The 18064-nt window shown below is 40.8% G+C and overlaps 1 protein-coding gene across 1 annotated transcript in view; it reads left to right on the forward strand.

Moving 5' to 3' along the window:
- Glis3 (GLIS family zinc finger 3) overlaps positions 1–18064 on the forward strand; it is a 603766-nt gene that overhangs the window by 561121 nt on the left and 24581 nt on the right. The window contains exon 14 of the mRNA XM_033757696.1: positions 13384–13559. Coding sequence (XP_033613587.1) covers positions 13384–13559 — 176 coding nt within the window. The remainder of the gene's footprint in view (positions 1–13383; positions 13560–18064) is intronic.

Consider the following 18064-nt stretch of genomic DNA (forward strand, 5'->3'; position numbering starts at 1 on the left):
TACAGAGATTTTCCTAGGAGCCCCGCTTCTGTGCCAAAGAAGATGGAGAAGAAAGGATATTGGCATCCAGATCTATGTCCCTCCCTTTCTTCCAGTTATCTGTGTTTTTAGATGATTTTCCCTGAGTAACTCTAACATGGCTCCTCTTCTATTCAGCTATGGATATACGGTCTCATTACAGAGTACACAACCACATACAACAGTGCAGAGTATATAAGTGTCTTAATTACTTTATTGTTCCTGGGGTAGAATGCCTGACACTAAGTTAAAGAGGAGAGGTTTATTTTGACTTACAGTTTGCAGAGGTTTCAGTCCATAGTTAGCTGGTTCCCTGGCAGAGGAGCACAGCAGAGAAGAAAACAGCCCATGGCATGGGGGACAAAAAGCAGAGAGGGATGAAGGGAAAAGGAAGGATGTCTCCTGTTCTAGACCACACCCAGTGACCCACCTCTTCCCACCAGACTTGCCTACCGACATCACACCACCTGTAAACTCATCAGGGACCAATCCACCTATGATCCAGTCACCTCCCAAATCACTCACCTGTGAGCACATAAGGAAGACACCTAGACTTGAGCCATAACACCACCCTCATCTGAATCAGCAGAAAAATATGTTAGAGTAATTGTTTGGGGGAAAAAAGTAAAGTACCTTTATCAAATAGAGAATGCCTATTTATTGAGTGCCTATCAAGTATTGATAATCCTTCCTGTTTTTACCTTAGAATGCATTACTTTAGTTGTGATGTTGCTAGACTTTTATATACTTATGGTCTTTCTATGCCTCTCAGCTATCCAGGACTGACTTTTGTGGGTACCATTTTTAAATTCATCACTGGAAACATTAATGTTGCCTGCGTAGATGCTACTGGTGAAAGACAACAGCCATTTTCAGTTTAATGGCTTTGCAATTCTGTGGTTTCTCATTTTTAGTCAAGCCAGCCTGCTCACTACTCCTGACTTAGCATGCATGTGTCTGCTTCTTAATTTAAACTTTAACTCTTATCCAAAGCCTTCCCTACTTTTCCTGCCCTTGGCCAGATATTACCAGCCTTGGGAGCTCAGTTTAATTTTCCACCCGGGAAGCCTCTCCTGCATCTCCCGGCCTTCAAAGACAGATGCCCCTGTTAATCCCTAGGTTCTTATTATCTGTTTCATGAATTTACCAGACATTATCTTGTTAATGGGGTTGTTTGCTTTTGGAGGGAAGGAACCTTGAATTTCCTCAGAACCTCCAGGGTGCCTTTTTCTGAACTATGCCTTGTTAGATGCTGAGGAAGGTTTAACAAGGGATCCAGACCAATGAGGGAAATGCCTAGGAAAGAGGAAGTCACTGTCAACATACACTGTCTAGGTGGGAAGTTCCCAAACAGGGACTGATTTGTTTATAAGAAGGGCAGGCCTTAATTCTCAATGTTTCCACCATCTTGTGTAACCTGCACACTTTAATACCATACCTAATTGTTCTAATGAATATGTTCACACATTTTTAGGAGTCCCTTGCCACCATCCATTACTGGTATTTTCTGGAGTGCTTTCTTGTGGTCCTAATAGCATAAACCTGATACCATTCTCTCTCATTTGCCTGTCTAGTATCTGAGCAACTCAAAATTAGACCTGCTACTTTGCTGTTCTTTCTTCCCTAGCATTTCTTGAGCATCCACAGGCTTGATCATTTCCACCAGCTCAGCTTTTCCACAGCCTTACAGACACACACACGCACATGCGCGCACATGTGAATCCCAACATTAGATGTTCACTGGTTTATCATGTCTTTTGCTTAACTGGTGTTTATGTCACAGGCAGTGTGCTGGATCCTGACCACACAGTGGTAAACGGGATTAACAGGAGCAGGTCATGTCAGAGCATTCTTTCTACTGGGAGACAACCAAGGCAGTAGGCAATGGCGATTCGGAGTCTTATGCAGGGGTAATACATGTGGCCCAAAATTAGGGAAGAAGGAATAGAGGGAGAAATGTCAACCCAAAAATGGACAGTCAGTAGGTAAGGAGATGGTGAGCAAAAAGGTTGTGTGCAAGACAGGAAGAAAGAGAGCAAGCAAAGGTGGAGTTGAGTGTGTATTTGTGAGAGTAACTTCATCAGCCACATTGGGGATTTTAGGCCTCATCATGAGAACAAGAATTTCTATATTTGACCATTAAAGGAACCACTGTGACACTGGCATACATTTCAGGTGTGCCTGGTGTGCACCCGCATGGGGTTGAGAATGCATTCTGTACCACAGAAGAAAGGATAAGGAATGGAAACGTGGTTCATTTGGTCCTTAATCAGCCAAAGGCTTTGTCCTTTATATTTCCTGGACTGGTGAGGTAGCACTGTGGATTCTGTGTCATTTTCCTTTTTAGTAGAATTTGAAAAGATAATTTTGTCCCTTTCAATTATAGACTTGTATTTTATGTAGTCAGTGCCTATTAGGGCTTTGAAGAGTCACTTGTGTGTCAAAATAATTTACAACTTATCTTAGAAACAAAGTGACAAACATGGAACTCAGAGTGCTGATATCAGCCATAACATGACCTCACTTGTCTTCCAAGGAAGATTTGGGTATGACGCAATTGTCCACATAGCTGTGCATTGTCACGTGCTGGAGTTTACTTGGTGAGTGTCACACTGAGGGGCCCCTAGATATACGTCACACACACACTGCTGTGTACATAGAAACATACCTCACCTAGAGGGCAACAGGCAAACAGAGACAAGAAGTTTGTCAGCCTTGATCACTTGAGAAAAGTCATAGTCAAAATACAAGTATGAGAAACAAATACCTTTAAAAAAAATCAGCCTTCCTGCTTACAAACAGAGTAGAGTCGGTTGCCATGGTACTCATCTTATGTCATATGACCCCAAGGCCCAGCCTTTCTCTCTGGGCTGCTTAAATCGAACTTGTTTTCATTTAGCATTCCATGAAGGAGTTAGTTTCTTTCTAGCAAGGTATCTTCTCCCAACATTTCAGAAGTGGGATCCAAGATCCACTCCCTCTCCCAAAACAAAATTACGCACATGCACATGTGCACACACACTAGAGATTTAATGAATATAGTAAAAAGCTTTTCTAATGTGAATGCTGGAAGCAGGGCACAGACAGGAAACTCCCATACCTTATCCTTGAAAATGGTGATTAAAGATTTGAGTAATTTGAAAAGGTATGTGGCTTATTCCTACTTTGCTTTTCTTAAATCCATGAAAAGTTCCTGATATTTGTTCTTGGGGAGATTGGCCTACCAGTTTTCAAACTTCTTAAATATTGAAAGTCTGTGACTGCAACATGCTTCATCTCTCTTCTGGTGAATACAAGTTGGGTCATTAGCTTTTGGAATAAACTTTACTTGCATGGAGATGCTTACCTCACTGATGTTTAATGCATCCCACTGACTTCCCCCCAAGAGTTGCACATACACATACAAGAAAATTAGTGATACTAGTTACTTTCTTTTCACCAACCTGGCCATTGTGAATGGCTCTACTGGAATGAGTAAATGAATAAATGAGTGAATGAATTAAGCAAAAAGCATGGTAAACTGGCTTCCTGTAGTCTTCTCTGATATGTCTCTGATTACAAACTGCTATAAGCATAATTTTCAGATCCTAGTATGTTTCTTGATAATAAAGGAAGATGAAGAATTAAGTCTACATAGTTGTCTTCAGCTACTATTAAAAACATAAAAAAGGGTGGAAACCAACTTTGTCTCTCCATTTTCTCTAGATATTTTCACATCTAATTAATCTGTAGGTCCTTCATAATATATGTCAAGCCTACTCAATACCATTCCTCCACCTGAGTTTAAGCCATTATCCCCTCCCTTCTCATCTGTAACACGTCTCTAGCTGGTTTCTTGTATATTTGATCTTGCCTTCGTGCCTCCATCAGCACTCCCTGGGCTTTTGCTGTCTACCACAAGAACTTTCCTTTAAAATGTAAATCAGAGTATCTCTTTCCTTCTCAGACTCTTCTCCATCATACTTGGAATAAACACAAACTCTAGTTTGTAGTGCACATGGGCTTCTGTGGTATGGCCATGGCTACTCTGTGCCAGCCACATGAGCCCTCTTAATGGTTAAGGACAAGAGCTCATCTTGCTTCCAGGCCTTTGTGCTTGCTGTTCCCAAAACCTAAAGGTACTTCCACCAGAACAAATGTGACTTGTGCTGTCACTTCTCACATCTGTGCCAATTTCTTTGTGTGCATCTTTTCTTCACGACTTTAAAACTTTGCTTGTCCAGCTTTACTCTGCTCTTTAACTGGACTGTGTTTTTCATCAACTTATCACTCCCTGAAATTAAACTTTTTTCACTGATTTGCTTTTATTCTCCTACACTGGAGAGTAGAGCAGAAACTATATATAGCTGACAATTACTTGCTCCCATCCCTTAGTCTCTCAGGAGTGCTTTGGGGGGGTCTGAGGAATTTTGTAGAATGAGTGGTATGGGTGGAAGGGACGAACACTGCTATGATTCCTTTGTCAAGTCTGGAAAAGGTGATAGGAACCTCTAGCACACAATTGTTGTTTTTCTACCTCCGCATTTTCCCTGAGCCACCATGTGGGTGGGCAGGTGGCAGTGATGGTAGCCTCCATGTACACTTTACCAAGCAAACAGCTTGCTTTGGGTTCCGGTGTTTGTTCACATCAGAGTATTTTCCATGTCTTTTACTTTTTAAATAAATTGGTTCTTCATTTTAGCTTAATTACAGTCACACATCCAAAACCAAGTATTATAATGCCCGTAAAAGAAAATATATTTTTGTACGTTCCAAGGAAGTCATTTGGCCCTTGGATGTCAAATCTGCCATCTTTTTTTTTGTTCCCACACTCCAAACAAATCTACCTTCTGTTAAGCCCGAGATGATGTTTGCTTAGTCCCCTTGGGTTTTCAGTCAGGAAAGTGAGTCACGACAGTAAGAAGGAAGGCTTGAGACAAAGCAGAATTTCTTTACCTACAGCTTCCACCTCACAGCATTAGAATGAAGCAATGGTCGTGTGATACTGCTTCTAAGCCACAGTACTATTCAAACATTTCAGTGTGTTATTTTCTCCAGCAGGTCATATGGAGCCGGAATTCCCAAAGCAAAAGGCCAGCCTCCATTCCAGCTTGAGTCGAGACCTCACAGAGTGTCTCTGCTCTGAGGTAGAACAGCTGCTCTAAGGACAGCCTCTACTTACTGTTTTCACAGTATGATCTACAAGTCACCAGGGTCTTTTCTTCTCCTAAGCACAGATATTCAGAGACTTACCTGCCTAGAGACTATCTTTTCACAAGTGAAGAACATTTGTTTACTGATGAGGAGACTATCTGTGTAGGTGAACAGAAACCAAGAGCCAAGGTTCTTTGAATGACTCTGCTTCTTTTTCTGAGAAATTCTTTGATTACTTTTCTGTTTAGTTATAAGGAGAAAAAAAAATTTCCCTGTTTTAGTCATCTTTGTCCTTGGAGTAAATGATTAAGATCATTCTTTTGAATAGATATTCTCCCCACAGAAACAGAAATTATGGTTTCTGAACCAATACTGTATTGAAAGAAACATTTGGGCCAGTTCAGCAAATACTACGTGTACCTAGGCACAGGAATTAGAATTAAGTGGGGAGCTGAGTCTGTGGAATTAGTGATATGCTCTACAGAGTAGTTCTTTCACAGCAGTGACCAACATTTGTTAAATAGTTACCTTTTCCTATTGCTACACAAGGTACTGGAGATGCAGGATGGTGGCAGTTACCAAAGGGTTAATTCTGTTTCCATTTAGAAGACTGGAGAGCCCTTCCTTATTGCAAAATTTTAAAATATATGCTCCTTCCTCCAGTTCATTTCTCTAATCAACAAGTGTTGTTTTATCTTCAAGAGAAGATGCAGAAAATTCCTTTGTGATTACTGCACTAGTAACCTGACATCCTAAAGATGAAAATAAAAGCACATCTAAATAGCATGTCATTACTGACCAAACCACCACCCAGTAAGCTTCATTTAAAATTTATGGATTTCAGTGACTTTTAAAGCTATTTGGCAGTGGCTTACAAAAGCACCTGGCCATACTTGGCAGAAAAACTGCATTTGAAGTTCTCAAAGTTCTTTTGGTGTCTTCAAGGGACTTATATTTGCATTTTGAAACCGAAATTGCCTTTTTTTTTTCTAAAGCATAGCCAAAAATAACACTTTTACTCTCATTTTTCATCTGGCCTTCTCATTAAACTCTGTTATAAATGTTTTTCTTTCATCCAGTCCATTCTGTTGCAAAGCAGAATGAACGCTGTGTCTGACACCTTGCTGAACAAGAGAATCTTCCATTTGCACCAGGACCTGAGTCAGTCCCCTTCATTTGGCCTCCTCATAGTGGCCCCGGGGATGATATCACTGCAGAAACATTTTGTTTAACAGCAGAATTTTTATATCGAATGTCTAAGAAGCCGTGGGTGAACTTTCTACTCGTTGGTTCTTTTTTGAAAGGAGAAATGGGCAAAAATCAGACTCTTCTTCTCTTTCTCCTTGTCACGTGAGATTCTGAAGTAGACAAGCAACTGAGTCACAGCCTATTCTGCAATGAGGATTTTCCAGAAAACTCCAGCCCTTACTCCTGTATAACTCATCTTTCTTACACACCCCATACATAGTCCTCTTTTTATTTCTACCAGGAGACAGCAATACCCTGGGCCCCATGGCAGCACTCAGCAGAAAAAAAAATACACTTCTTTGCCTTGGGCTTTGCTTACTTTGTTTTCTTGACAGACAGCTTTCTCCCTGTACCCAAATGGAGTCACTTTCCTCCAGAACACTGTTCTTTCTATTTCCAGAACACTTGCTCATTCTAATATTTATTTGAGTCATCAGTTAAAAACCCTTGCTACTTGTTTCACCAATGCCACCTTCACATTCCCCACTTTATCCTGTCCCTAAGGTGATCATTCTTGAGTCTTGATCTCATCCAACCTCAAAAATTATTTGCAGTTAATGTTAACCCAGCCTCTCATAAGGATTCGGAAACACTAAGCTTTTCCAAAGTGCAGATTCGGCTCCTCGGCTCCTTGGGCACCATGTCCACGGACAAGTGCGTAGCTGTTGGCCAGCTTTGGTCCTGCCCAGATGGACAGTGTTTCCTTACCCACACTGCCCAGCGGCCGTTTCTTCATTACTGAAAGCTGGTCTTGATTGTCTCAAAAGCCGAATTCAATTTGCAGTTCCCCCAGTAACGTGCTGTGATTCATTTGGGGACAAATCTGGATTGAACGGAGTCCAAGTGTCTCTTTTGTGAGACAGAAGGGAAGTATAAGTAGATACTATAGTCACCAGATGAGTCAGCCAGGAATTCATGAAGTGATTCATAAATCGTTATAAAGACCACTAAAGTCTACTAAAATGGAGTGCTGTCTGGCTATACAAAGTGGGGTATTATCATTGGGGGGTTTTTTTAGATGTTAAATCAAATGTGAAATCCTTAACTGTGCTTTTCTTTTTATGTTTTGAAAAGGATTCCTTTCTCCCTCCTCCACAGTCGGCCAACTGCTAAAGCCATTTTTCATTGATTAGTTTTCAAAGATGAATTTTAAAACTACCACAGATGATGCCCCACAATTCTTTGGGGAAATAAAAAAATTCCTCCCCAAATCTATCATAGACCAGTTTGTATCCTATTATTTCTACTCTCTGGCAGCAAATCAATAATATTTTTTGTGTGAATATAATGCAACAAGCTGTTCTAAAGTATTCTTCCTTCTTTTGGAGGTCGAAAGGCCTGGTGGAAGATAGAGCAGGGCTATACAAAACACATATCAACATTTAATCTAAATGGTCATGTAAACATGTAAGTTCTTTATTTTTCAAGTGTTACACCTAGAGCAGTGATTTAAAAAAAAAAAAAAAAACAGTCCCACATGGCTGGCTAGAACTGCTTGTGTACTTAGCACAAATAAAGAAAGCAATAAATATTTTAGACATGTGCTTGACATGTAGCATAGTCTATTAGTACATTTTGTTTAAAGAAATAAACCTGTAAGTTCATGTAGAAATGTTTGGGGTTTATAGATAGGGGAAAGTGCCCTGCCTGAAAAGAGCTTTCCAATTACACTAAAGTTTACACTCGTCTTGGGCATGGAGAACTCCAGCTCAGAATTGAACAAGTTCACCAGAATGAACTGGTAGTAAGTTTGTGATCCACCTTCCCACCAACCCATGAGGAGAGTGAAAATCTCAGGAGTCCTCTTCTGTTCCTCACTTGTCCCACCCCTCCTGGCTTGCTTCGTATTACAAACAAGAGGTCTTTCTTACCTCGCTGGGATAAATTGATATCTCCAGAACTGCTTTGTGACATTTCACCTCTCAGGACCTCTTCTGTTCTCATCCAAAAAGAGTTATACTCTTAAGTACCTTTCCAGCTAGAAAATTCCATTCTATGACTTTATCAGTTTGTGAACCCTAATACCCTCCATCTAGGAACACAGTATCAAGAAATTAGACACTTACCTAAAAACAAGACACTGCTCCTGGTAATGGAAAATTAGCCAGATGAGCAAATATTTTATTTTCCTTGAGACTTAGTTCCCCTATCTAAGAAGTCAAGGCAGAAAAATAATCCTTTCTTTTTAAATTGTAAGAACCCTAGGTATTTTAATGTAGTACTGGAACCACAATCTTACACAGCTCTTAAGCAGTTCTGTTTAGATCAGTCATTTCATAAATATGTATCGATCACCTGAAATTGCCAGACATTCCTTAAATGCTTTGATCTCCCTAATCTCCAGTGTAAAATTCTTTATAATCCACCCCAACCCTTTACCTCTTTTTTTTATGGAGAAACATACTTTGTAGCACTCATTTCTTCTAGCCCATAGCTTTCCTACTGAAGTAAGTTCATTGCCTGCCTCCCCTCACTAAAATATAAATTCTAAAAGGACAGAAATGTGGCCTTCATTGCTCTATTCCTAGAACTTAGAATAGTGTCAAAAACCTAGTCAGAGCTCAATAAATATCTCTTGAATAAATAAAGGTTTTCTCACACTTTAATCTCTGGAAAGAGTTTGGATCTCTTTACTTTGCACTTGGAATTGAAGCTTGGAGACGTTAGGAAATTTATTCAAAATTATCCAGCTAGTTCAAGTTAGAGCCCAGGTGGGTCGAGTTCTGTCCGGTTCATCTTTCTGCCTTTGCATTCGCCTGATCCTCCTAGCATTTGCATGTGTTGTGCACGTGAACCTTAGCAGTGTATTCATTCCTGTTGTGACCTGCTGTTTTGTAACAGTCTGGGATGGAGCACTGCGCTTCCAGGAAAAACTGAGCACTTTGATTCTGGCCCATCCCACTTCAAGGCTGAGGAGTGAGATGGTAGCAGAGGATGGTGTGGCAGGGAAAACAGAGGAGGGGGGCTTTGAGGGGAAGACGCATGCTCAAGAGATTCTCCCAAGGAACCATTTTCTAAGGGGTATAAAAGCAAATATCTGCAGAAATCTTTTATGTCTCCCCTCCCCAAGAGAATCTTTGTGAGACTTTTAAACCTGTCCCCGTGCCCACTCGCTCTCTTTGTCTCAGGAAGCCATTGCTCATGTGAGGGTTACACGGACTTCACCACCACCGAGTGGAAATGCTTGACTCAGTTCTCTGGTTTGCTTTGGTGTGATGTTTCTGGTAAGCAGTGGGTTTTGTTTTGTTTTGTTTTTTTCCTAGTCTGTTATGTGCCTATTTACACAGCAGTTGTCTATTTCAAGGACCTAAAAAAAAAAGACTTTCAGAAGAGGCTAGCAGGCTGTGTGGATAAAATCTCAGAAACGTCCACATGCAGTGAGGGATGGGGCTGGGCCTAGAAGTGATTTCTGAAGCTCTTTCTTTTGGTTCTTGTACACACTGTAGCTCAGAGCGATGCCACCACGGCCTGAGGTAGTTGGAGAACGAGATATTCCATAAGAAAAAAGTTGTGAATAACTGTAGCTTATCCTTGGCATTGCAATTTTTGTTTATTTTAGCATCAAGAAAATTGATTCAACTTATTTTGATTTTTTTAAAACTTCACTCAACTTATTTGGAGGGTAGAATATTCAGAGCATGTTCATTTTCATTTTGATACCAAAGATTGACAGTACCGGGCCACTGGGGATGTAGCTCAGTGGCACCGCCCCTGCCTGGCAACTGCAAAGTCCTGATTTCAATCCCAGGTACCACCCCACCAAGGGGGGAGATTGACACTACACATATAGAGTTGTAAAGTAAGTGCAGATACTTAAAATGGGGTTCTGAGCCCTCCCTTTTAGTCATAGTGAGGAGGGTTTATGTTGCTTAGTAACTTTTGCATGCTTTCTGTTTGTTAGCTGTGGGTTTTGTACTGAATGACCTCAAAGCACTTAGTTTATTGAGTTTATTTGGGTTTTTTAATCTTTTCTCTGGTATCACTCTTGCTCAAAGTTGTCAGTGATTGTTTCTGGATCCTCCCAGGAGCCTTGCTGTTAGCAGTAAGACTCTGTCACCTTCAGTGTTCCTCTTCTGTCCCCCATCTCTGATTTTTATTTACTGTTTCTATTCTTACAATGAGCTGGTTAACAAGTAACCAAGTCTATAAAAGTTAAATTAATAGAGAGGTTGTAGGAGATTTTTCAATAAAATATTACCCAGTATTTTTAGACAGTAACAAAATTGATTCTAACTGCTGTGCTTGAAAATCAGTTCTATTTATATACACGCTTCTTATCCTGGCCTTTTTAGTAATGAATTTTTATTCCCTTGTTCCTACCAATGTGTAGATAACTGTGATCATTTCTTCTCACATTTCATTTCTATAGATGTATAAAAATTAAAATTTTTGTATTCTTTCCTTCCAAATCAAAGCCTATTTTATGTGTACATTTTATTTTACTTAGAATAATTTATATGTAACTCATTATTAATACTTTATTTGAGGTGACGTTATGTCTTCAAATTATGTGAAATTTGTATCATATAATCTCATTTAGTTGAATAACAGAAAATGAGTGAAAAGCAACATGTAGAGTTGGTGGAAAGCATGACATTTTATTCCCCTGAGTTTGAGATAGCAGTGCTAAAATTTGATATGTGCCTACCACATTGTTTTCCTTCATTAAGTGTCATTATGTTTGTTAGCCAAGGAAGTGTGGTCAGAGTTTGGATGTTGGGTGAATGGCAAATTAAGAATAATTTATAATGAGCATAGAGAATATATGTTTATTAAGATTTTAGAATTCTGAGAATTTTTGCCTTCTTTTTCTTTGTGCACCTTTTTACTCTTGGCTAATGGAATCCCTATTTATGAGTCAGATCTATTGTGCTGTGGGGGTGGGGGATTGTAAAACAAAATTGCTCTCTTCCATCGAATGAATTGTATCAGGGTCCTGCCTTCTAAATACTTCCAATTATGGGTCTGTGTGTCTCCTCACCCTTTTAGTCCTCAGCAGGAGGAAAAAGACAGCAGAGCTGCTGGAAGAAAAGACCAGAAAACTATCTAGAGCGTGCTTCATCTTTTCCTCTCAAATGAGGAAATAGAATTAAAGAGCAATCAAAGGTTCTTGCTCCTTTTCCAAACTTAGCAGGGGAGTGGGGAGGTAAACGGAGACAGCAGAGATGGCAGTGTGATGGTGTCTGGGCCGCCTTGCTGTCCTCCCCGTCTGCATCCCTGGAGACCTTTGAAGGTCTAAGAGATTCCAGGATTGGGTGACAGTGTGGATTCCTTCAGCCCCTAAAGGCCACGATTCCCCATTCCTCATTCCTCCCCCACAACTCAGAGCAACTCGTGAGACACATGAAGGACACGTTTCCCAGAAAATCACCTCCATATGAGGAATCCTGGCGTATGTGTTTTACTGGATGTTCTCAGGGCAGTGTCGGGATTTGTTTTCCATGTTTTCTCTCGGGGCCGTTTGGCACATCTTTTCAGGATAATTCGAATTAAGATGATGTACCTAGAAAAGTATATATTTACCCAGCACTGGGCACTCAGTTACTGTTCTCTCTCAGCGCAGTGAAAATGAAAATAATGAATTAATAGGGATCCTACCACATGTGGTTTGCTTAAGCCTCCCCTGACTTCGAGAGGTTGACGGGCCCAGGATCCCCCTTGTTGATTCCTACATCTGTGTTACACAGCCCTGACACACCTTGCAGGAAGCACAAAAAGACCCCGGAATTTTTCCTGCACCTCCTCATAGCTGTGACACAAATGTTGAAGTGCTGCCATCTTAGATATTGTGGCTCAGAATGTTTGAAATTACTTTATTAACTTGGCTGGCTTGTCTTCCCTTTTCATCATGTAGGGCTACATACAAAAGCCAAGCTAAGGGGATTTAGTTGTTCCTGTGAAATAAATGATATAAACAGTTTCTGACCTATATGCATTAGTGTAAAACAAATCCCAGCTTAATAGCTTTGTGAGAGGACGGGACTAAACAATTCACTGCTCATATGATTTTTCCTGAAAATTATTTTGCCATTTCATTTCACCACATCAATAGACTTTCTACTCCTTCCTCTTCAGTATTTGCCCACTAGCGGCCTGGTAGATTGAGCATGGTTTTGTTTCTCTTTGTATGTTGCCCAGCCTTAACATTGTTGTCACAAGTACACTTGCCCTTCAGTGCTAGAAAGAATACAGTGTCCCTTTAAATCTAGTAAGTCAGATCCTGACATTTCTCCCTTACACGCAGATCAGTGTCCAGGCATCCGTTTATTTTCCCAGGTTATTTGGCCATTCCGCTTTGTTTAAACACTGCCAGACTCCCCCCGACAGAAAGCAATAGTCTTGTGATTGGCACATGGTCCTGCAAAAGATACCCTGCATTGTGCTCCTGCTGCCCCTCAGGAATGTTCTTTGCCAAGCACGGAACCCATGCAGTCTTCTTGGGTTTGGGTTTCTTTCAAGCCACACTTGGCCTTTGAGGTCTAAGTTAATTTATTATTGGCAAAAGAAACGCATTGTTTGAAAAGAATAGGATTAGAAGGGGTCATAATAAGGATTTGTAACACTTCTTGGAGCGCAGATATGTCTTACAAAATAAAATGTTTATGAGCTAAGTGTAAATGATTCAGAAACATACGGATCAAATTTCCCCTAAAATGTTAGCGGATTTCAAAATTAGCAGAAATAGGGCCTGGCAAAATATGTGCTTTGAATTTTACCAAACCCAATGTGTTTGAAATGCATTTTAAGGAGCTTGACAAACCCAAACTGTGTCTAGGTTTTCCTTTGTTGTCTTTTATTCCCTCAATATCTCAATTAAGAACTCAGCAGTTAAAAGAAAAAGAGAAGGATCCTGAAAAGTTTTCGAAGGGCCTCTTGTCACACTCATGTACAGCCAGACTGAGGTGTTAAAATCGGCTCTGGAGCATAGACTTTGCCCCTGTTCTTTTATACCCCTCATATTGCCTTTTATTACTGTTTTTTCAGGTTCGCTCCTTCTGCTCCATCTCCTCACCACATCAGCCCCGGGAGAGTTCCGGCACCTTCGTCCGTATTGCAGAGAACACAGCCTCCTCACAGCCAGCAGCCCTCAGGTCCGCACCTGAAGTCCTATCAGACAGAGACAAGCTCTTCTTTTCAGCCAAATGGAATCCACGTCCATGGTGAGCAGGGAACTGGCAGCCCCTTGGGTTTCCAACAATGGTGCTGTTGATTTTAATCAAGCGTCTTTGTTATTACCAGTTGTGGGTGTCAGATGTTTTGTTATAGTCCCACTTTGAAGCTTTTAGTTTCCCTTTAAAATTTCACACTTCATTCTGAGGTGAACTCCTGTATTATTTCCCTAGCTTTGGCCCTGTGACTCAGAACGCCCTCACTGGTTAGCTCCAGGTGATTATCAGGTGGTGGATCTGGTGCTCTGGCACCTCAAGGATAGGCCTCAGTGACATCATCCCATTCCTAAACAATCAGCCCATGTGACAGGGACCACTGGAGTTTTTGTGTCCATGTGTGCCTCCTACCCTGGGTCTTTATCCCCATTCTCATAAGCCAGATCCTGTCATTCTTCAAGGCTGTGATACCACCTCTCTGAAGCTGTCCCTGGTCCCCCAATTGATGTCATCTCTTTCACTCTGAACTCTGCGTCTCAACCTGTATTTTGCTCTGTGTGCCTTATCATTTGCTTATCTGTGAATAAATGTATCTTCCCTATACGTGGATACACTTTTCTGAGATCAGAATTCCTGTATGGAACTTAATATAGTTCTTCACCTACTGTAGCAAAGACATAGGTTCTTGTTGGGTACATAGAAGAAGAAAAGGAGGTAATGAACCATAAGAAATCACAATAGTTTTTAAAATGTGCCTATCTTGTTTTTAATAAGCAATATTCATGAATAGCTAAGTCTGGCTTGCTTTCTTTTCTTTATTTAAGTCAATCAGGTACATATCCTGCTAGACTTCCACAGGAAGTTGAAATGCCAAATCCTATGGACTCGAACTGAAAGCCTTTGTGCTTCCTAGGGCAGTTGGATCTTCTACACAAGCAGAAGGGCTGTGGTCTATTTAGACTAAGCATTTCAGCGCCTTCTGAAAAATACAGCTCCTCCAGCTGCCTTTTGCCAATACCTGAACTTTTTTTTTCTATGAGTTATTATTTGAAATTAGTGAGTGGTGTTCCAATCCGATCTAAAGCGGTGTTCAAACTTAAGTGCGGATAATTTCCCAAGATGGCAGATCAGCAATGTTGCGGAGCTAGACTTGGATAAGAGCCTGAAAGGAGAAGCCTGAGTGGCAAAGAGGAGGTAATGTAAAGACAGTGGTTGCCTGTAGGAAATTTGAGAAAGCACCGGAAAGCCAGGGAGGGCCATCAGCTCTGGCTTAAAGCTCATCCATCTCCCCTATTTCCTATCTATCTATTGTAGCCATACAAAGCCTCTGCTCCCCAACAAAATTTACACTCTACCATTCTTCAGACTTAAGGTAATTTTTACCATCTTCTGTGTATACATTTCTTCTCAAGCTTTGGTTATGTACTTGCTCAACCTAGATCTTGAGTGCCTGCTGTACACACAAGGCAAGGTATATGTGAGGGAGATAGGTATAGCCCCCTTCTTTCTGCAGCCACTACCCCCCAGCAATCTCAAGTGCTGTGTCCAGTGTGAAGGAGACTCAGGCCCCTGGGCAGAAGCCCCTGTGCCGTCTGGGTAGGAGGTGGACAGCCGGAATACGAGACCTTCAGAGTACAGAGTAGGTCACTGGCTCTAAGACTGTTTTACCTTGATGCTTTAACACATCTCACAGTCAGTGGCGTCATATAACTGGTAACGAATTCATTTCTGGTGTTATATAGAATAATGGAGCATTTCACAGTCAGTGATGTCATAGTTCCAGGGAAACACAGTACGATCTACTTTAATTATAACTGAAATAAACTTTTAAAAATTTAAAAATGAACTTTCATGTCAAAAATTTGAAAGAAATTTGCTAAGATATTAATAGCTTTGTATCAGGGTAGTGGGATCATGGGTGATTTTTTTTTCTTCTTTTTTTTTTTCCCCCAACTTTCTAAAAACTGTTTGAAGGAAATTTTGGAATTGGGCCACTCTGAACTCTGATTCTGGATAAATTATTGAGGCTCAGTTCATAGTGGGAGAGTTTCATCTACTGCCTTTAAGGGTTATTAGGAAAATTTGATAAGAACCTCCCACTTGGTGCAGAGTAGGTGCTGATTTAATTCTCTTCCTTGCACTCCCTTTTCTTTATTGGAATCTTTGAGAACAGGGATCTTGTTTGTATGTTGCCTCAGGGCATGCATAATACTTGGTGCAAAGTACACATTCAAGAAATTATTTCCCAACTAAAGTCACTTTCTCATTCAACAAATGAATAATGAAACAGGAGGACTGAGAAAACAGATCTGCTCTATCATATGGGCAAAGTACTCTTTTTTTTCTTTCACCTTTTTCCTTTTTAGTTAATGAATATGCTATCAAGCTGAAGTTGTGGAGACATTTTTTTTTAACTTTCACTTTTTTAAATTCGTAAAAATTCTCAAGGCTAACAAGAAACTGCTAATATCAGCCTTAAATTACATTCAGGATAGTTAGGCAAATTAGGAAATTATGACTTTCTCCAGGAAGTCAGGCAAGAAGATCTGTGATGAGCTTGTAAAGAGAATGTTTGTGGGTAAGGGGTAGGGAAGGATGTAGCCTTACTCCCTCTTCAAGTGTTTCTCTGAAATGTTTCTGTGGAACTTTCTAGGCACAAACACTTCTTTAGAAAAAGGACAAGATTCATTTTTTCCAGTGAGTGTTAGAGGGCTGGGAGTCAGGGAGATCTTGTTAACGAATTGTGCTGAGTGGCTGTGTCTTGTTTTCCTTTCGTTGGATGGGTTTGCTGCGTCGAGTTCCACAGCATCCCGGTGTCCAGAAAGCCCATTCCTAATAAAACTTAAATTTTAAATCCTAAACAGCAACAGGGTTTATACCATGATAGTTGCCATGAGTGTTTGTTCTCTGTTTCAGAACATCTGGGGTTTAATAATCGGCCCCAACCCATCTCCTCTATCCTCCCTGCAGTGGGTAGAGGTCAGGGAGAAATGTCATCCTTGTATCTTTAGAGGTGGGAACTGAGAAGTACAAGAGTATGAAATGTGTAGACATCGCCTGCCTGGAGGAAGTACACAGGAACCTTTAACCAGAGGTCCACATTTCCACGCTGCATTCGTAATCAGTGTTTCTAAGTTGAACGCGTGCTGAAATAAATATATACTTCTGTGTTTCCATAGGGAAGGGCGGATGCTTATAGGTAGATGCTGATCCCTTACATAGAGCCATAGCAGGTTAGGATGCAGAGGGGCGTTGGTCTTGCTGGTGAGGAGCAGAATGAAGTCCACTGAGTTTCTCAATCATGTGATACTGAGCTTAGACAGCCTGTGCTCTAGGTAAATTTTCATTAAGATATGTTTTGTGAAAGAAAATACGTGAAAGTATTACAGCATTTTTCCAAGTTTGCTCACCTCCATTCTATTTATTCTGCACCTGCTTCTTCCATCTATACTGCCTTCATTAGTAAGATGGGTAAGATGTCCTTTCTTTTGAATGTTTAAATGTTTGTAGCATTTATGTGTCTCTATTTGGGTGCTATCTCTAAGGCAACTTCTTAGTACATTTTAGTCGTTTATTTTAAATGCAAGCAAGGGTACTCTTTCCAGTCATCTAAGCTTCTTCCTTCTGTGTGTGTGTGTGTGTGTGTGTGTGTGTGTGTGTGTTTCTTCTTTGCTAAAACAATTTTCTTGCCCAAGCAAGCTTCAGAATTTTGCCTGGATTAGTTGCCTGAGAGTTGGCATTTGTACGTTTTGTTATGGTACCAAATAATTTCTTTTTAAATGCCCTGTTCACTCCAGATTGTTCAGTTGCCATGAAATTCCTAGAACAGCATTTTCACAATATTCCTGCTTTGAAGCCCATCAAGTGGGGGGCCAAGTGCAATTTCACAAATGTTGCCTGGTCACCTAATACATGCCAGGCAAACGTGAAAATCATTTCATCAGTGCACCACAGTACATGTGGTACTAGAAGGTGTAATAGGCCCCTGGTGAATTCAGAGGAAGGTGTTAGAGAAAAGTTTATAGAGGTGACACAACAAGAGTTCTGAAGATAAGTAGTACACTGGGCAGGCTGAGTGGGGAAAAGCAGTCCAGGCAGGGGAAGCAAAGGCATGGGGAATAACACAAGTGAGTAAGGGCACACAGAGAGGAGAGCCACAGGGAGGTTGTGTGTGGCCACAGTACACAGGTTAAGACTTTCACTGGAGTGAGAACGATGGAACTGGCAAGGCCAGCCCACAAAGGGACTCTGTGCCGTATATGCTGCAATGCTGCCCACAGAAGTCAGGCTGGTGTTTTATGAAAGTCAGGGAGAGCTCAGTAGAGAGAATGGAAGGGTGACAGCAGAAAAATGAAGCTCTAACTGTCATGGCTATATTGGGCTGCATGTGTGAACATCTAAACAAATGAATTAAACAGAGTTCCGCTCACTCAGATGCAACTAGTAAATCAGAGGATGATATCAGAATAATATGGAATTGTGTTTATAAACACAAAGGTATTTTTTGGCAAGGAGACCCGGAATAGCAAGAGAAGTAGAAAATTTTAAAATCTTTGGCT

This window comes from Fukomys damarensis, unplaced genomic scaffold, assembly GCF_012274545.1.
Source record: "Fukomys damarensis isolate Sample0158 unplaced genomic scaffold, DMR_v1.0_HiC HiC_scaffold_31, whole genome shotgun sequence".
In the NCBI taxonomy this organism is placed as follows: Eukaryota; Metazoa; Chordata; class Mammalia; order Rodentia; family Bathyergidae; genus Fukomys; species Fukomys damarensis.